The following is a 20,529-nucleotide window of genomic DNA, read 5'->3' on the forward strand; positions in this document are numbered from 1 at the left end:
ACAACTACAAATGGCATAAGGTAGGTATTTCAGATCAACCTCAAGTCTTTTGCTTTCTTTTGAGATCTGCCAACACTTAGTGGCAAACCTGGCCAACGGACAGCTGTAAAACTTGCAGTGCAGCAGATTCTGTCAAAAGGGCACATCAAGGACACAGACACAAAAATAGAAATGGGACATCTTGCACCACCGCAAACCCCATGCACATTGGAGCCACAAGACAGCACGGTTAGAAAACGTGGAAACTTCAAATCATTCTGCTTTGTGATAAATGTAATGAAAAAACAAACAAACAAACAAACAAACAAACATCTACACAGATTTTTTAAAAGTTATTCATTCATCAAACTGTACACTTTAAAACTTTACAAAGGTTACTTTTGGTATTTTCATTTTGTTAAGCAGTTATCAATCATTTGGCTGCAGCTTCTAGGTGTACCAAAATCATCTGTTACACCTAGAAAAAAAACAAAAAGCAAATTGGCATGCAAATAGTAAAAGAATGTATGATACTGGCAATGTAAGGCACAATTAAACAGCGTACTACACATCGCTTATTACTATGTCACTTCAATAAACAATAACTCCAAGCTCCATCACAGTATGTGTGATAAACATTCACAATCTGTGCAGCACCAGTTTGGCATTTGGTTGCAATTCTTAACATTCAGTATACAGCCACCCTCCTACTCCAGGCAGCAGAGACAAACAGTTCATTATTTTTCCACATATAAATGTTTATGATTTGTTTCCCTGTTATTTTGCTTGAAGACAAACACGGTAACTGGATTCCTGACTCACACTTCATCTGTGCTTCATTGGACAACTTTATATAGATATATATATATAATAAAGGTTCTTATTACAACTACACGGCTCTGTTTGCTCCTTCCTCTGAGGATTTTGTTCTAATTTAAAAAGCAAAATAACAAAATAATACTTAAGAGAAAAATGTGACAGCTGATTGCAACTTCATCCACATTCAATAACAGAAGACAATGGTTAATGGTTAAGGCCTGGACCATCTAACTACAGCTACACCATCACATGGTAAATAAAGGGAAAACATTATAATTTAAAATGATTTAAAATATATAACTTACATTGTTTTTATAATTGAAATCACACATTTTAACATATACATGTGATCTTGTTTGCAGCAATAAATGCAAATATATTGTGCTCGAATTTGAATCAGAAATAAAACATGACATCAGACAACCTTTATTTATGTCAATATGATAGCAACCATTGCAAACACTGACAAAACAGGAACATTTGGAGACAAAAATGCACATTCACTTCTGGAGTGACTTTATTTTTTGTTGCGTTTTGACGTGTAACTGTATCTGAAGGAAGTGACAGACGGAGAAGATGGCGGACTTCTTTCTTTTTGACTTTGAGTGGTGAGTTATTGACATGTGTTGTAGATCTGGATCTGTTTGTTGATGTCATGGAGGATGCTTTTCATCTTGTCCTCCAAACCGTCTAGCTGACGAGCCTTCCCCTCCAGTTTCTTCTGGTTTTCCTCATAGTTTTTTTCCAACTCTGCAGAATCCAGACATTTCAGGAATAGTTACACAGCGAGACATTAGCTGATCGGGTCTTGGCTTTTAAACACACAAATTATCTAATCTGGAGTATCTGGAAAAATGTTCTCACTCTCAATTTTAGACTGTTTTTAAAACACTGTGAATTAACATTTGGAGTTCCTCAGGGACCAATTGTAGGACCCAAATGTTTTAGTCATATACATGTTCTTCATTTAGTATTCACATGATAAGGAATGACAGCCAAATAAAGCTAAATATTTATTCTGTTGCCACGAAACCTACTGATGCTCTTAGATGTATTTTAGATTTGTATTTTAATGCTTTGCAACCAAAAAGGTCACAACTCAAGTATTTTACATAGATTTTTAAGCTGAAAGAAAGAGAAATGTTATGAATGAATGTGTCAATCATAAAGGGAATGTTATGATCGACACAGAATTTAGCCTGGAAGGAACAGTGTGACATTTAAAATGTTAGTTTTATCAAAATTAATCACACCATATTTAATTTAATTAATAACAATTTTGATTTTTTTTTTTGCTTCAATGAAATAAATTCAGTTAATAATTGTGGAGCAAAAGTTGTCAGCTTAATATACTGAAGTTCTCTGCTGATGTGATCTGAGTATGTGAGTATGCTGAGCAGTTATGTTAGTCTTTGAAAATTCATGTTTATATCAAACATAGTGTATATATTTACAGAAGTGCTAATGTCTTCTGTTTGGTAAGGTTTATTTGCCTTTTGTCCACGTTATTCTTTTCATAACTGATCATTTCGTTGTATTAATGTCATTTAAAGACTTGTATTCTTAGAGTGTTGTCAGTCACCACACATTTTAAAAATGTACACATGTTGCCTACAAGTCAAGATTGACATAATTTAGACAAAATTTGATAAATGTATTGCATCAACTGTTTCTTTGCTATCTGCTTTTCTCCTCCAGACACTCACAGACATTAATAAGTACCTGCAAGCCTCTGTAGCTTTTTCTGGGCATCTTTCAGAAGTTCCTTGGCTTCATCTCTGAGTCTCTCTGCCCTTTTCTTGGCATCCTGCACAGCCTTGGCTTTAGTGTCAACCCGCTGCTGTACCTCATTGTATTTATCTGTCAACTGACCATCCAGAATCTGCGCAGAAAGACAGAAGACATCTTCTTTTATAACAGCCATGTCTGGTTGTTATGAAGCACACACAAACACACACCTGCTTGGCTTCATTTGCCTTGTCCCGTGCCATGGTAGCTGTCTCTTCAGCTCGGGCAGCTGCCATGCTGTTGCTGGCACGTTTGGTCTTCAAGGCATTGATCTCACGTCTCAGTGTGTTGAGGCGGGCCATGGCATCATTAAGGTTCATCTCACCATCGGATGTTTCTGACTCAATCTGCGTAGAATGGGTAAAAGAAGTAAAGTTCTTTCTGAATTGAAATTATCTAACTGGGATAACTGTCATTATCCCAATTTCACGAATGAAAAAAAAAAGCCAAACAAAAAAACTCTTTTAATCTATGGTTATGTATTTTATAACCACTAGGGGGCAGCAGAAACATGCTATAAACAAAACACTGTGATATGTATATTTATCTTTTATAATTAGGGTCATTAAAATCTAGTTTGCTTTTTTTGTTTTGTTTTTGCCTGCTGAAAAAGGAAGTTGTCCAACAGAAACAACTCTTAACTTCCTAAACTATATTTTTTATGTAAAATGCTTAAAGAAATAACCTGTTGTTCAGTTAAGCTTTACTGTGGCTCACAGCCACTGACCAGAGAGATTCTGCAACAACAAACAAAATAGTAGAAATATGACCTTTACGGAAGAAAACCTTTTAAACTTTTCTTTGGGACAAAGTCTGCAAAATGTTCAAACTTTCATTTTTGTTTTTATTTGGGCACTAAACATGAGGTTTTTGTGTTCTACTGACCACTAGAATGAAAGTGCTTTAAGATAACTGTACATATAAGTGCACAAAGGCATTTGAAGTTTTCATCATCACCACCATATTTGTGCTTTGAAATGTGACTAGTGAGGAGCAGAAATGACAGTGAAACCAAGGCCACGGCTCTGCTCTTACAGTAGGGACTTGTCACACAGTGGGCTCATCCCAAAACAACGCTGTTTTATCATCTTTTTTGTCAGTAATGTTGAGCATCATTAATCAAATTAACATCATGTTGGATTCAGTAAGAATAACATTTAGCAAATGAGACCAGTATACCAGTGTGTGCATTATATCCATACAGATTATGTATGCAGCTAGCTAAAGAAGCTTGCTAATTAGCTGATAATTTAGCACTCAACCCCTTTCATCCATGTACAGCAATTTTGGGCTCTAAAAAACTAACATGATGTTGGTCAAAATACTAACACTGAAACTTTATAACTAGGAATCGAAAAGCAATGAGTGATGTCACAGCGACTACATCCATCTTTTGTATACAGGCAATGCCCACAATATACATAAGTGCTATGAATTTTTGCTAACCTCTGTCAGCCGTTTTTTAGTCTCCCCGATGTCAGCTCTGGCTTTTGTTATGGCTTTCTCTGCTGAAGTCTGGGCATTCTTAGCATCCACCAAGGCCTGTTCCACTGTCTCTGCTGTCGTCTTCACCCCCTCAGCATGATGCCTTCACAACAGTGAAGCATTAATGACTGCAAGTAGCACAAATAATTCTATACCGATACATTATAATACAGTTTTAAATCTAACTACCTCGCCCTTTTGGCATCCAGCAGCAGTTGTTCGGCCTTGCGGACATCATCCTGCGTCTGCTGCAGGATGGCATCCACATTTGAAAGGCTGTGGACCCGCTCCTTGATTTCATCAGCGAGATGCTTGATTTGAATGGGTGAAGCAGGAATGGAGAGCTCCAACACACGGTTTGCCACTGCCTCAATACTGTCTGGGTCTGCACCTTCCTCTGAGAGAGATATATCAGGATTATTAGGAGGCTAGATTATCAGGTAACATCAATATTCAACAAGGTTTCAGTGATCAATAAATAAATCCTTTGAAGATTACGTGTGAGAAAGTCCCTGATCTGTTTGATGAGGTCTCTCAGGTCATTGTTGGAACGCTCCACTTTGTTCTTGGTAGTGGCAGCTTTATCCAGAGCTGCCTTGGCTTTACCCTTAGCCTCCTCTGCCTGTGTTTTAGCCTCTGCCACCTGGATAAAGACACAAATGTTTATATCTTTGATAGGGAGATTTACAACTGCACTTATTACTGTGGGTGCAATCAAAATGTTTGGTTACTAGAGTAACCTCAATTCTCTGAAAATCAAGCGAAGTGTCTCACTATAGAAATCACCTTCTGCAAGCTCCTCACACTTCTGTCTGTTTCTCAACCTACTGAGCTAACTGGTCAGACACAGAACTGACCCAAGCTCTTAATGTTAATATTTGGGGATAGGGATGCAAGCCTTGTGACAGAGAAGGATGGTTAAAAATTCCTCCACATTGATGTGTCAGAGCGATAAAGTCATTCAACTACAAATAAAGCCTATACTTCCAGATACTGCTAGAAGTAATTCGTTTTTTGCAGGAATCCAGAGTCCTGTGAAAACCAGTTTCTCTCTCTCTCTCTCTCTCACACACACACACACACACACACACACACACACACACACACACACACACACACACACACACACACACACACACACACACACACACACCCATCTCATTTATAGATCTGCATATACTCTCATACCTTAGTAAAGAGTCCCTCCACTTCCTTCATAGCTTTGTTCAGCTCCCTCTCTGCATGTCTGGCTCTCTCCAGGGAACTGTCAGCTACTGCCACAGCACCGTTACAGTTCAGGCCTCCACAATGACGCTTCCCCTCATCATCACGGCAACCGGCACCCCCACAGGGGCTTTCTGCACAGGGGGCATCACCTGGGGCCCCACAAACCTGTTGGTATGAATGCAAATGTCATTTCACTGGTATGGATATTGCAAGTATATGTGCAGGACTCAGGTACTCCTCTAATCCACAGTGGATAGAGCCTATGTCACCTACAAAATAAATATGAGTAAATATGAAACTATATGAGTGCAGACAGCTAAACAAGAACAATAAAGAATAAAACAAACCTTCTCGTTGAGCTTCTTCATGTCCAAGCCCTGTGTTTTGGTGTTGAGCTCTCCCAGAGCACGCTTGTTTGCAGCATTTTTACGGTTGAAGTCGTCTTTCTTTGCAGCAATGAGGCGTTCAGTGCGGCGGCGTGTGTCTGCAGACTGGCTGACTGTACTGGGTTTGGTGGTGGTTGATTCATTAGCCCGCCTCTCTGCATCGCGAGACCTGTTGTAGGAGCTAAGGATGCTGTCATACGCCCCTTTAAGAAACATATTAGATGAGATGCTGATGTTATTTCTGATTGGAGTGAAAAATGGGAGGTAGATGAGGGAATTATGCAAAAAAAAAAATTCTTAGATTTTATTAGACAGAAATTTAAATCAACACAGTTTTCTCACCTAAGAAGTTGGAGTTTTTAAGGATATCCAGCTGGTGGTGTAGCTGCTCTGAAGTGAGGTTAAGCTCTTTGGCCTCTCTTTCCAGAGCACTCAGCTCCTTGCTTGCCTCTGAGTTGCTGTCCTGCACGATGGTTAATTCTCCCTCAAGACTGTTTAAGGTATCAGTGGTCTCACCAATCTGTGCTCTGGTGAGAAAGACAAACATCTGTAACATCTGTATCCACAGACAAATCTCAGTTTCTGAAAGTTGTTTTTTCTTCCCTGGTTTGCAGCATCAGTAAAAAAAAAACCCCCATCTTTACCCCTTCTGTAAATGATGAAGCCTTTGATACCTGACTAAAATCACTGTAGGATTTGTATATATAAAATATGTTTGGCTTGAAAATGTAATATATGTTGATAAGATTTCAAATCAAATCAAAAAAATGTCACGGTCCTGGGTCTTCAACTCTTACTCATTCCTTTGGATTTATGAAATGTTTACATTCAAGTTTTATATTAGTTAATGTTGAGTTTAGTATTCTCTAGCGCACCTGAGTTTGTTATTTCTAGTTCAAGGTTCTTGTTTTGTTAGGTTAGTTCCCTTTCGTGTCCAGTCTGTTCCTAGTCTCATCTCTGTTTCTTGTCATCAGCGTCTCCTGTTGTAGTCTGTTTAGTCTCCATGCTTTGTTATCCTTTCTGTCTCCCTGCTCATGTCCCCATGTCTGTCTGCTTTCACTGTCTAATCAATCTAACACATCTGTAGTCCTGTCCCTGTATTTAGCCCTTCCTGTTCCCATAATCTTCTGTGTTTCATCGTTTTGTCTCCCCAGTCAGTCATATATCCATGTTTGTTTATCCTCAGTCCCTGTGTCACATTTTGCCAGCAATAAAGTTGTGATTTTGAGTTTAACATTCGTCTGCTGAGTCCTGAATTCTGGGTCCATTTCCAGCCAACCACATGCCTGCTTCACATGAGACAAACAAATGAGTAGGATGTATACTTCTCTCAATACACTTCAACTGATCAGGGCAAGTTCAACAGTGTATCTTATCATTATCTTTACTCACTTACTCTAACACTGGGGATCAGGATAAACAGTCAGATGAAGCTGGTTATTAATTTTGCTAAATTAATCCCATTTAACCCGGATGTTCACATAAAGGGTTGGTGTTGCCAGCATCTAACCAAGCGGTGTTTCGCAGCACATCCTTTCTTTCACAGAAAATGATCCCTGCCACGTACTCTGGAGACGTCAAATGGTGATTAAAAATCTATAAAGACCATAACTTACAAAAAAGCGCTGTTGTAAAAAGGGGAAGAGATGATCTTGAAATGGGAAACTGACTCTGGACCCAAATGGGAAAAAGTATAAGGAGGATTTAAACTTGTACGGTGTGCCTTAGACATTCTGCAGCACCGTTTAAAGGCGCACATCATCTTCATTGGTCTAAGGACAAGTTATCAAAAATTCATATAGAACTGGATCCTAAATATGACTGCAGAGGGGCCCCAGCCACACTAATGGACATGCTTTGGTTATCTCTATAGCAACATAGATTGTGGAATAAACCTTTTAGACTTGCTCTAATATATACACTGTATCGCTGTTCAAGACGTCCCATGATTGCCATCTCTTCTCCTGAGTAAATATGTTAATGATGTTTGATTATGTTGTTTTGCTATTTGATCTGGCAAAAGATATGATAAAAAGTCCTTGATCAAAAGGTTTTTTTATTTCTACTGCTGGTCCTGCATGTGAGAGCAGATGTTCCTAATATGGTCATCTCAGCCACACGACTCTATTTTGTGAGAAGAGAGGCTCCGCCCACCACTTTGCCAAACCTTCTGTTTACAGGTTGTTACCAGTCAGAATAATAATAAGGTGAAAGGAGCCAGAAATATTTAACTCAGACACAGGGTGGACTAAGGCACTCTGGACTGTGTGTCATGCAAAGCTATGAAAGTCAAGTCAAAGAATAAAACTATGGAGCTGGAACTGAGCATGATAAGGAAGATAAGGGTTTATGCTGAAACTATTAGCTAAATTAAGCGATAAAATAACTGCAGATGAATCTGCTTTACCTAAGATCTTCAATAAGCTCCATTAGGGTAGTGACAGCTGCAGCAGTGGCATTGCGTGCAGTGACAATGTCCTGAGCTTGTGCCAGCTTCTCCTCCAGGTCTTTAAAGGCTTTCTCATAAGGTCCAATAAGCCCAGTGGTCTGAATCTCATGGGCACGCTCTGCAAGAGCCTTTGTGCGCGCTCCCAAGTCCTGGTAATGACAAGAAAGAGAAACAAAAGATTGGGGTTGACACCTAATCAATCAATGATTCAAGGATTAGATCCATCCTCCCCTGCATTAAAGCTGAACCTGCACAATGCGATCCCAGTCCCCAAAACACTGGTGACAGGGCTGGCAGTTGGGGAACTGGCCAGAAAAGCCTCTGGCACACTGGTCACAGCGGACACCCGACACTCCCTGCTGACAAACGCAGTGGCCTGTCACTCGGTTGCACTGAGAGGTCTCAATCCCACGCCAGTCACAGTCACATGCTATAGGGGAGAAAATGAGAGGATAGTTAGTAGAGAACAACCGGAGCTAGTCTAGCAGCACCATATTAGCTTCTGTGAGTCTTCACCTGATGCTGGCTGAACACGGCACAGGAGAAGCTCTTATTTTCTTTCTCTACTTTCTTAAAGACACAAGAAGCTTTCTCTTGGCAGCCCTTCCAAACAAGCCATACTTAATCAGTCTTTTTCCAGTTCTACTGTCATGAACTTTAATGTTTAAAACACAAAGTCAGACTTCTAGAGTCTAAGACAAAGCTCTAAGGTTTTTTGTAGTCTGTCTGAGAATTGTACAGTCTGGCCTTGGGCTGAATTTGTTGGAATGTCCATGCTGGGAAGAATGATAGCTTTCTTCACTGTTTTCTACTTGTGAACAAGTTTCTCTCTGTAGGATGTTGAACTTCAAATTGTTTGGAAATGGTGTTATAACCCTTCCCTGGTTGATGGGCATGAAAAAAATTACTTCTCACAGATTAGTGATGATGTCATTCCTCCTTGTGGTAGCACACAGCTGGATGCTGCCGACCACCAAACTCCCAAAACATACATAACCGATACATAAAAATCTTTCAGCTGAATTTGAATTCAGAGAAGGTGTACGTTATTTTATACATAACTGCATATTAGCTTAAAACAATGCAAATGTACTCGTGTACAATATTGCATATAGCCCCACAAAATTTCCACAATAACAAAGCGCTTACTGCCAAAATCCAACCACACACCAAAGACAAGCTTAGTCACAAATCTCTACTATCACATTTTCTTTATAATGTCAATGTTTGTAATATTACTTTATGGTACAAAATTGTTATAAAAAGTTCAAGATTGCTTTCTGTAGGCTACAAATCACACGGATGCAACTGAGTAACCCCTGTCAAGGGTACAGCAGTGCCTAGAGGATGCAACAATACTTAAGAGGGTCTCTAAATCATAACGTTTACATTCTCAGACAGTATTCTGTGCTTGGGTCCTGCTGCTATTTTCCAAGTGTGCATTTGGAAGAGCACAGAGGTCCCAAAACAAAAGCTAGTGTGCCAAATGAAAATAGTGCAGGTGGATAAATAGTCTCCTTTTGTTGAGACCTGACTGACTAACCTGAGTGACTGTTGTCCAGTTATGGAATACATTTATTTTGAAACTCATTGTAACTAACAGCACTGTGTGCATGTGTTTATCATTCTGTAAGAATACTTTCTTGAGTGCAAACAATCTCAAAGCATGAGCAGCAAGAGTTCATCTCTTTAAATCATTTGGTCTCTTTAACACTGTTTTCTCATGTTCTTGTGTCTCACACCTCTGCACTGTGTCCTGGGGTCTCCCCAGAAGTTCTCCTGACAGTCTGTGCATGTCTTCCCTCCAAAGCCATCACGGCACTGACACTGACCAGAGAACTGCACGACAAAAAGAAATATGTCACACAAGCTCTGTATAGTGAAAGCATTCCCACTAAAAAACACAAAGTATTCCCTACCTCATTACACGCAGAGGTAACAGAGTTGTTAGGATCACAGCTGCATGGTTCACAGCCCCTCCCACTGGCCAGGTTCCAGTGGTTGGGGGCGCAGTGGTCGCACGCCAGACCTACGACATTTTGCAGACACTGGCACTGGCCTGTGGCCCGCTGGCACACGCAGTCCTCGCGCTCAATACACTGGCTGCGTTCAGTACCCAGGAAGTTACATGTGCACTCTGAAGGGGAAAAAAAAGGCTAATTAGGATTTATTTCGATTTCTGAAGTATCGCTAACGTGCAACACAGAGCTTTTTCTTTTCACAGTGAAAGTGATTCTCACTCCTGCAGTTTCGTCGGGAAGCATCCCCGAAATAGCCGCTCTTGCAGATGCCACAGTTGGGACCTTCAGTGTTGTAAAGACACTTGTTACACTCTCCGGTCTGACTGTCACAGGCGTTCACGTCTGACATGTCTATGTTGTTGTTACACTGGCACGGCTGGCAGCGCCCTCCTGGCTGAGAGGGGTTACCGTAATAACCCGGGGCACATTCCTCACATCGGGCACCTAGGTTGGGAAAAAGAAGAAGAAATTGTCATTATTTATGGCCAGAGCAGAGAGGAAGAAGATATGATGGCAAAAATAGTTTTACATTTTCCATTTTGTGCCGTGATTTTAGGATGAATGATCCGAGAAGAAGCAGGAAAGTATGAAATTCCAGTGTTAGAATCAGTAGACAATCTTGGTTTAAAAAGTTATACGGCCCCTCATCATGAACAGATTCTCAAGTCCTTTCTACTAAAAGAAACCTGTTAGTAACGCTTGGCTCAACCCATTTTTTAAAGCAAGGAAATGATTACATAAATCCAATATTTTACTAAAGCAGTCTGTTATGTAGCAGTTCTGTTACTTGCCATCACTCAAAAGTGTTTTGTTAACCAGTTTCATTAGTGAAGCATCTTTGTCCCCACATTCTTCTCCAGGACATCATACTACACCTGTGATCGCATACATAATGGCTTATAATATTTACGTTCAGTGATTTTAGCATCATGCCTTCATCTGCTATGGTTTTCTGTTCTGTTTCTGTGCCTCTGCTGTGTTCCTGGTCTCATGTCCCTAGTGAAGGTTTGTTCTGTATTCTTGTTTTCCTTGTTTGTCTGTCGTGTGTTGTATGCTAGTCTTGGTTCTCTGTCACTACGTCGTCCCTATATTCCATGTCTAGTTACTTTTGTCTCTGTGCTCCATGTTTCCTCTGTTCCCGAGTCTGTCATGTTTCCACGTCTCAGTGTCTAGTCCATGTCTTTATGAATGTCTCATTTGTCCCAGCTGTGTTCCCACCTGTTCCGCAATCCTCTCGTTGTCCTGCTTGTGTATTTAAGCCCTGTGTTTGTCTCTGTCCGTTAGTTTCCCAGTTTCTGTGTGTTTTGGTTTGAGTTCATATTTCGAGTTCCTTGCTTTCGGTTTTGTTTTTTTATATTTGTGAAGAATTATTTCAAGCAATAAAGCTGTTGTTTTCAGTTAAATTCCCATCTTTGAGTCCTGCGTTTTGGTCCTCATCCTGAATGAAGAACCTCAAGCTGTTTGCAGGTAAACTAGGTCTGGGTCGTCGATTTCTCTTCCAACACCACAAAGACCCAAAACATACATCACTCCTGGTGTAGACTTGTTGAAAACCACAACAACTGCAGGCTGTTCAGCAAGAAAGGATGCAAAATCCACTATTAACATCACGGGGTGCTGATAATTTTGGCCATGGTAGTTTTTTTTTTATAATTTTGTCTGTGTGCAAACTAAGATAGCATAAGCATCTAAAATAAAACTAGGATATTTGGAAATTCCTTTCTCTGTTTTAACAGAACTTGGGAAATAATGAAAAAATAAAATTTTGATAGGTGGCCTAATAATTCTGTCCTAATCTGTAATATACTGTATTATGTCATCAACTACTGCTGCACACAGCTTTGACAGTGTCTTCATAGATTATTAGCTGTCCCTTAAAAGTTGGACATCAAAGCCGAAATACTTGGCATACCTGAGCCAAGCAGGAACTGGAGCACAGAAGAAACTTAGAGAAAGAAAGAATGAGAATGTGGGGAGAGGTAAAGTCAAGCTGCACTGGCAGCACAGACACTGAAGTACAGAGAGGATTAGACGACAGCAAAGTTGGATGGAAGACAAGAATGAAGGAGAGAGGAGGTCAAAGGGACGAAAAAACAGTGTGGAGCAGAAAGTGGGAGCTGTGGATATAAAGAAATCTGCATTTTTAGGGCCTGCAGTGCTCCATTATGCTTTATCTATGGAGTAAATAAAATACAAATAAATGTGTTTATCTTGATTGTATGGCCATATTGTCACAATTGCTAACACTTCTCAACATCATTAATTCACAGAAAGAGATGAAACCTGCTCAAAACACAAAACTGACCCAGACTCATGCCCACATTACGCTTCCTTTGCACTTTAAAATGTTTATTTTTGGAAGAACTGCTCAAAAACACTGAATCTGGGTCAGGCCCTTGTATTAGGAGCATTTTTACAGATGTGGTTCAAATGCTATTTCTACACTTCTAATGCTGTTTAAACTTCTAATTTCAGGCGCACAAAAATCACAGACAGTCACAGAAAAGGATTTGGCATTCTTTGAGCCAGGTCTCACTCAGGAGTGCACTGTGGCACAGCACCACTGATGGGAGGGGTGCTGAAGCCATGCATGGGTAGGAATGGTGGAGCGGAAAGTGAGGGTTGGTGGACAGGGAGGGGAAGGGAGCAGGGTCAACCATCATTACTCACGCTTAAAAATGTTCGCCCCGGAGCGTTTAACAATCCCTGTGCCAGTAATACAGGGGAGGGAGGAAACGATAAAGGTTACCATTCACCAGAAGCCGCTGTCAAAGAATCATCCTTACCTCGTTTCAGTTACAGCCTCTACCCTGTCTTAACTTGTGTTATCACTGTAGCTTGTAGATTGTAAGCACTGTTTCAGATTAATATCAATCATTGAGGTTATTCAAATCACAGGATATGCTACAAAATCCAAATCAGCTACAAAAACAATGCTGATGAAGCACAAGTGACATAAAATACTAATATTTCATGGTTATCTTTAAGTGACACAACTTACAGCTGAATATACATCAGATAAGTAGTATCACAAAGTATTTAAACTGTGTGCAACTAAAGCTAGCACACACACATCTGGTCTCACCAGTCAGTGTCACGTGCTGAGGATGAGGAACAAACAGAAGTTAAGGTACAGAGACAGTAGGAGAGTGCACTGACTCAGGTTTACCTGTGTATCCTTGGTTGCAGTTGCAGATGATTTGTCTGTGACGACTGTCCTGATAACAAGACACGGCAAAGTGGCGTCCGCTGTTGGGACCATCTGGGCAGGGGCACGGACGACACTGACCGCCGGATGCTGTGCCCAAAATTGGATTGCCATAGTAACCATTGGCGCACCTACAGAAATGACAAGCTGGGTGACTCGGGTGAACAGGTGTGCTTCTGTTACAGCAGTGTATATTGAATTTAAATGTGGCTAAAGTTTCAAATAGTGAATATGTAGCACATGTACAACTAGAAAGTGCATTTTCTGAAGAAACTGCAGTGTGAATGCTTGAATCTGAATGTATGCACTGAAATGAATTAATTGCTGAATTTTGAGTTAAAAATATTGAATGAGATAAAAAACAAAAAAAATAAAAAACGAATTTAACCTGAAAACAAAGGTGCTGAACTCCTAAAAGCTGAAGGTTACACAGAAGAAGAAGTTGGAAAAAAACTGAAAATGTTTTAAATGTCAATTAGAAAACCCTAAGAACTGAGAAAAGAACATTTAGAGTCAGAAAACATCTGAAAGAATATTAAAAGGTCATATTCTTTGAATCACTGAATGACTAAAATGTGATCCCTCCACTTGGATCCACACAGTTTAAAAAGTTTACATCTCTGAGCTTTGAAAGACAAGATGTTGGAAAGAGAACAACGATGGCGACGTTTTGAGGGTAAAATGATGGCTGTAACACTGTGGACACAGCAGCAGTTGAAAGAGAAGTGTTTAAGATGAATCTTGGCAGAGTGGCAGAGAGAGCTCGTTAAGCAGGCAGGTGTGAGCTTGGTTGCTATAGTGACCGCACCCAAGGGCTCCATACACACGTACACAGACATGCACCTCACTTTTGCTGCTTAAAATGAACAGAAAAGTCAGGCCGAAACAAATCGCTCCCAAATGAAAAGTAAAAGTCGTATTGACGAAATTCTTTCACCGTGAGCGACAGCAATGTCTAGTCTACCTAATTCTCAGTTTTCATGCCTGTGGAGTTTATTATATGGACGTGGTGACAGTGTAAAGACACCATGCTCTTCTGATTTTCAAACGAACCTTCTGAGCAAGTTTAACATTAGAGTCTATGGAAGAGTTGGAGGGAGGAGGCTGTGCATTGGTGGCATTTATGAAAGAACCATAACACCTAGTACAATAGTAAACACATTGGATGAAAGAGGACAGCGATGGCTACGTTTTGAGGGTAAAATCATACCTGTAGAGCAAACGCAGTGGACACAGCAGCAGTTTTAGAAAAGATTTTATGATTAATTTTTTCGCTCCTCTCACTCTAGCAGTTGAGCTGTCTCACTCTAGCCCCAACATTCCGTCCCATACACACCCATTATAAACTCTGAAACGGGTGAAAAAACATCATGAAACTTAAACTGGAACTGAAGAAAAAGTATAATAGATATTGAAAAGATAAATACAAGTTGAATAGTTGAATGTCTTGTCTTCGTTTTAAAGTTTGAATGGTGTCTCTATGTCAATGTATGTGGAAGTAGTAAGAGTTTAAAAATGAGTAAGTTGAATGAGAATTTGAAGGGTCTCCCCATTGAAATACATGGGAAATTTTTGTTGAATAAAGTTGAATAAAATTAAAAATATAAATGTTAAAAATGAGAAAAATAGAAGCAGTCATGTCCAAAATAATAGGAATCTAACGATGTTTGAATGGTTTTTCTAAGTTGAACGGTTTTGAAGGAGTAGGCTTTCAAAAAACGTACGGAAAAATAAAATATTATAATAATAAAGATTAGAAGAACAATACTGTGAATGCTTTTCAAGCATTCACACTAATAACCTCTGTGAGCTAAAAGCTCCAAATGTTCTCTTTCTTTAGGGGTTTTTTTCTGCAATGCTGATTCTGTTAGCTTAGCACATATTTCCTGGTACAGTCATCACTGGCTGTGTTGATGAGGAGGTGTTGCTAAAATGCACTGCAAATGTAAACAGTCAGTTTCGAACTGACTGGGATGCCCGGCGAGTATTTGAATGCCAGCTACAATAAGGAGTGTTCAAAGTGGTGGGATACATCCTGGACAGGCTGTCAATCTGTCACATGGCGAACGCAGAGACACAGACATCCACCCTCGCATTTACAACTACAGCCAAGGTAAAATCACCAGTTAATCTAGTGTGTTTCCTTAACATGCGTGAGGAGACTAGAGTACCCACACAACACAAGTCCACAAGAAAGGTGGATTGAACCCAGGATTATTGATTGATTGATAATACTTTATTCATCCCGAGGGAAATTGGGTTAAGGCTGCCAGCCTTGATTGCGCCATCTTACCCGTCTGACCAATTGCAGTGAGGCACCGGTGCTAACCACTGTGAAACAACACAGTTTTACTCAAAGCCACTGTTTGCAGTAATGCCTTACAAAGTACGTCATCAAAGTGCTTTTTTGCTCTGATGTGTGAACCGTTAGCTTTCTTTTGTGTCTGAAGCTGTTTGTAGTGTTTCCTTTCATATTCTCTGGCTTCTTGCGTGGCCAGATGCCACTTTACATAATATCCCCTAGGGATCAATAAAGTATTCTGATTCAGATTCAGACTTAAATTTAATCTGTATATCTTTGGATTATTCATTTAAGATGGAATCAAAGTAAAAGAAAATCAATATTTTGTAAACCTATCCCTAAACGTTTAAGGCATCATTGGTGACAACTCCAGCACTAGCGCAGAGTCATAACTCTAACCCTATATTTTGCAAACATTTTCTTTTTTTGTCTAAACTTTTGAATAAAATCATCGTTGATGATCTCATCCACAAGATTCCAAGAAAACTAGTACTGTATCATCACCTCTCACACTTGTCCCCTCCAGTATTATCTCTGCAGCTGATGCAGGCGCCGGTCCTCTGGTCGCACTGGTCTGCATGCCCGTTACACTGGCAGGGTCGGCAGCTCGGGAAGCCCCAGTAACCCGACTGGCATCTGTCACAGCGCTGACCGAATGCTCCCGGACGGCACTGACACTGACCGGTAAACTTGTCACAAAGTCGGGTCACGGAGCCGTCCAAACTGCAACCGCAGGCTTGACAGAGAACAGACAGAGATTACAAGAGGAAATTAAAAAGGATGAGAGGGTTTTAGAAGGACATGATGGGAAAAGAAGAGGAGGTGGGAGAAAGAGTTGAACGTAGAAATAAGAAAAAGTGGGCTTTGGGCATAGCAAAGTTGCACTGACAGGCAGTAGAGGGCGCCAGATGCATTATACACAACTCATTAAAAGAACTGTAAATGTACAAGTACACAATTCAAGCTCACTACTCAACACCTGTAATGTTGCTGGTGTGAGTTGACAACAGGTTCCACTAAAGAGTGCTTCAGTAGTTCTTGACTTGTATGACACTTTAGTTCGTAAAGAGTCAGGCTATCTCATAATACTTTGCTTTTCCATCCCTGCTAATGTTTAACTTCTCATCGCCACTAATGTTTAAACTTACTGAGGAAATGTTTAAACATTAGCAGCTGGGAAAAAATATGGAATGGACCTGCAGGAAAAATGAGAAAGGCCTGAGCTGGATCTGCACTTCTCACCTGTGCAGCCTGAGGGCCCAAAGCCATACATTCCTGGAGCACACTGGTCACAACGTCGACCAATCACATTGGGTCTGCAGCGACACTGGCCTCCCCGGACATCACACAGAGAGCTGATGGACCCCTGAGGGTCACAATTACAAGCTGGAGGACAGAGAAGCACCAGCATCAAACCACCGGATCCAAACATGTATTATAAACAACAATCACAATGAGAGGAAAAGAGGAAAGAAGTCAAGCTAAAGTCACCCGTCTGGAGCGCATTTTGAAAATGATACGAAAAATAATGAGTGATTTAAGGCGTTTCTGAGAGTTGCATTTAACTTTAAGGAGGACAATAATGGCAAAAAGCGATTAATAATGGTGTCATAAACAGTGTTAATTTCACTGATGTTGTCTGAGATCATGCAGGCTCCAGAAATATAAACATATAATCATAAAGTCATACAAACAGATAAGCTTTATTTGTAACTCACGCAGAGCTCCATCATTTATGATAGCGGACATGCTGCTTATCAGCTTGGCACAGGTGTCACTCATCAGTGGGCGCGTCACACTCTTTGCCCCGTCGTGACAGTGATACCGCTCATAGGTCTGCCTCCTGATGTTGGAGGCTGGATCTCCTGCATTGAACATCTCCATGGCGGAGTGCCGTGGCATCAATGCGATCTGGAGAAGAAGGATTTGTTAAAAAGGCAAGAAAACACCTCTTATTTTAGACAGCTGAAATGCGTCTCACAGAGTCCACAAGAAGGACGGCGTTGGCTGCTCCATTGAGGATACTGTTGGCATCCTGATAGCGTCTGAAGTCCAAGCGGAGGGTGTAAGTCACGTCTCTCTCCAGACACAAAGGCTGAAGAGGCACCACAAACCTGAGGAGAACGCAGGCAGCGCACAGTTACCGTACACCAGTACTGACACGCACCTGTGTGCAAATGTGTGAGTCACAGACCTTGCTGCAGCAGGCAGAGAGACAATGAGCCTGTCATCGTCGGGGATGGTGTTTCCACAAGGGCTGCTGGTAGGAATCGGCCCTGGACGGATCACCATTACCTGCACCTCCTCCCAGTCCTGGGGCATCTGCATAGAAACATTGTGCATGGTAAGCATGTATTTGCGGACTCCTTTCATTTTCTGATGACACATGACACGGTACACGAACAGTCACATATACCTGCGCCTCATAGCGGATGAGCAAATCATATTCCATGGAGTAGGGAATGTCGCCAATACGGAACTCCAGTGTTCCACCTTCAGGTACCCGGGAAAACCCAAGACCTGTCCACATAGCAGGTCGGCCAGGCTGATGCTCCCTGATGTCCACCACACAGCCCTGAGAACATAAACACGGACGACATGCTTGTAGAGATTTCTTCTCACTAAAGAGCCTGACTACCAATGTGTGACGGCCTCACTCACCCGTCCCATTGTGGCGCTCTCAGCCTCATAAAGAAGGTGATCCAGAGCCATAAAGAAATATCCAGACTCCACCTGTGTACACTGGCGCCCTGTTATGTGACTGCGGCAGCGGCACTGACCGCTCTCTATGGAGCAGCTATGAATAACACATACATCTTGTCAAATCACTGCCATAACATAACTGCACCCATACCAGAAGATCCGTGATGCACAGTAGTACTTTGCTATTGTTTGGGATGTGATGGGAAGGTTTAATTACTATTTATGATGCTATTCATTAACTTTGTCCTGATGAGTTGGATGAAAAGTTAAGAGATGACAAGATTTATTACAAGTCATTATGCTGAAACTGCAGATGTGGTTACGCTTTGGCTAAGATGATTGTGTGTACCAAACATATCAAACAGAGCTGCAAAATAAGTATTCAGTGGCTCTAGTTCAGAAAATAAAGCACTATTGATTTTTCCTGTAGTTAAAGTTGACTCACAGAACTTCTAAGCTGGATCAGCATGGATCAGCTTGGATAAAAAGATTACATTTTTCCTTTTGCTTTTATCCCGCTGAGTACACCAGCTAGTATTTTGAGCAGACATCCATCTAACAATGGTTTTAAAAGGTCCTCTAAGCTGTAACAGACTCTAACTGTTGACTCGACTCAGAGCTGCACTCACTGGTTGTCCAGTGCTCCTCCAATGTCACACTCGCAGTCTCTGCAGCCGTTCAGGTCATGGCTCAGTGCCCAGTGTTCTGGCTAGAAACACACGAGGACAGACAGAGGGCAGGTTGACTGATACAGACGAGCAGAGTAACCACGCAAAACACTACTACCATACACACTACTGTGTCCAGCTCTGTAGTCCAATAAAACAAGCTGTGGGGCACCACTACTGCCCCGATGGTTTAACTTTACTTTGTCACACTGTCTTCTCGCTCAGAAAAAGCTAAATTGACAGTGTGCTACATGTTTTCGCAGTCAGCAGTTTCACTTTTTACTTTTATGTTTTGCCTGCTAAACGAATACTTTGTGGTTTCTCCATTACAGTTACATAAAAAGTTGGTTATTGCTTATTGTGTGCTCTGGTTCCAGCCTCACATCCATCCCTCTGCGGTGACACAGAAGGATATGGATGAATGTGCATTCACCCTGATAATTTATAATTTATAATAATATATAATTAAAGTTTCAAAGCAGTGACAGGGTGCTTAAAAATAGTTTTCCACTGAACATTAATGCTCCTAAAAGCAGGCTTGTAAAACAACAGGATCCACTTGTGGACCAGGTCCAGACCTGACCATTTAGGGCCTGCTGTAACCCACACCAACCGGACAAGCCACAAATCCCTGGGCTAAATTTAGACGCATGACCCAGGCAGGAGCACACATTCCTGCCTACACTATTCCTGGCTGAGTAGGGGGGTTTTGACAAGAGAACGAATTATAACAGGAAGCTGATCACCTTCTGGCCAGAGAGGGTGTGAGGAAATGTCAAACTTAATTTGATGCTGTTGTAATTAAACTGTATCAACTGTGATGTGAAATACAGCATGTAAAAAGGGGGAGGAGTGGTTTAAAAGAAAGAAGCAAACTAAGGAGGTCTGAGCTGTTGAGAGGGAACACACGGCTGTGAACGCTCTCAGCTGCCAAGTTACCTTTCAGGACCTTTGCTGCAGGTAATTCCCCTGTTCTCTGTCTCACCTCTAATGACTCTAACTATCAGATGAAGGCAAAATGGCAGCAAGATGTTACTATGTTACAACTATATCAAAGCATTGCTTACCACTTCACCACTCTGGCACATCAGCATGACATGACCTCATCCGGCAGGTTTATGCCCCATTTGGATGGTATAAATGATTTTTTGTTACATATATATATTAAGTGTTTGTTTTATTTTAAAAAATAAATTGTTTTTTAAAAATCGCTCTCTAGGAATATGAATCTGTACACCAACCAACTGTTGCTTGAACTTTAGTTTGTTTACACTTTTTAAACAGCTGGGTGTTCTTCAGATGTCTTCCAAACTTTTACTTCTGATCCAAAGTTAACCTAAATTGATTTATTTGGTCACCAGCTTGACCACTAGGACATTAAATCTGTAATCAATGGAAATTTGCTCAGTGGGTGAATATGAATTTCTGGCTATCACTTTTCAGCCAGATCTAGACATAAAGCCCAAGAATGACTGACCGGCTTTAGTCTGGAAA

At 40.9% G+C, this 20,529-nt stretch overlaps 1 protein-coding gene across 2 annotated transcripts in view; it reads right to left on the reverse strand.

Moving 5' to 3' along the window:
• Nucleotides 1-311: 311 nt before the first annotated feature.
• Nucleotides 312-20,529, reverse strand: part of lamb2 (laminin, beta 2 (laminin S)) — a 53,228-nt gene continuing 33,010 nt past the window's right edge. Inside the window, exons 13-36 of one of the 2 annotated variants that reach the window (XM_040013753.1) lie at nt 18,997-19,076; nt 18,326-18,461; nt 18,081-18,239; nt 17,859-17,986; nt 17,646-17,778; nt 17,383-17,575; nt 16,907-17,050; nt 16,169-16,400; nt 13,324-13,493; nt 12,825-12,860; nt 10,374-10,598; nt 10,053-10,270; nt 9,876-9,972; nt 8,382-8,563; nt 8,092-8,282; nt 6,027-6,211; nt 5,646-5,887; nt 5,260-5,463; nt 4,570-4,714; nt 4,261-4,468; nt 4,033-4,174; nt 2,757-2,933; nt 2,521-2,680; nt 312-1,548 (exon numbers count right to left, since the gene is read on the reverse strand). In XM_040013753.1, the coding sequence (XP_039869687.1) occupies nt 1,412-1,548; nt 2,521-2,680; nt 2,757-2,933; nt 4,033-4,174; nt 4,261-4,468; nt 4,570-4,714; nt 5,260-5,463; nt 5,646-5,887; nt 6,027-6,211; nt 8,092-8,282; nt 8,382-8,563; nt 9,876-9,972; nt 10,053-10,270; nt 10,374-10,598; nt 12,825-12,860; nt 13,324-13,493; nt 16,169-16,400; nt 16,907-17,050; nt 17,383-17,575; nt 17,646-17,778; nt 17,859-17,986; nt 18,081-18,239; nt 18,326-18,461; nt 18,997-19,076 (3,924 nt within the window). In that variant the 3' untranslated portion in view covers nt 312-1,411. The remainder of the gene's footprint in view (nt 1,549-2,520; nt 2,681-2,756; nt 2,934-4,032; nt 4,175-4,260; nt 4,469-4,569; nt 4,715-5,259; nt 5,464-5,645; nt 5,888-6,026; nt 6,212-8,091; nt 8,283-8,381; nt 8,564-9,875; nt 9,973-10,052; nt 10,271-10,373; nt 10,599-12,824; nt 12,861-13,323; nt 13,494-16,168; nt 16,401-16,906; nt 17,051-17,382; nt 17,576-17,645; nt 17,779-17,858; nt 17,987-18,080; nt 18,240-18,325; nt 18,462-18,996; nt 19,077-20,529) is intronic. The other variant, XM_040013752.1, reaches the window with a different exon arrangement.

The sequence above is a fragment of the Simochromis diagramma genome, unplaced genomic scaffold (assembly GCF_900408965.1).
Source record: "Simochromis diagramma unplaced genomic scaffold, fSimDia1.1 OVJJ01000705.1, whole genome shotgun sequence".
Lineage (NCBI taxonomy): Eukaryota > Metazoa > Chordata > Actinopteri > Cichliformes > Cichlidae > Simochromis > Simochromis diagramma.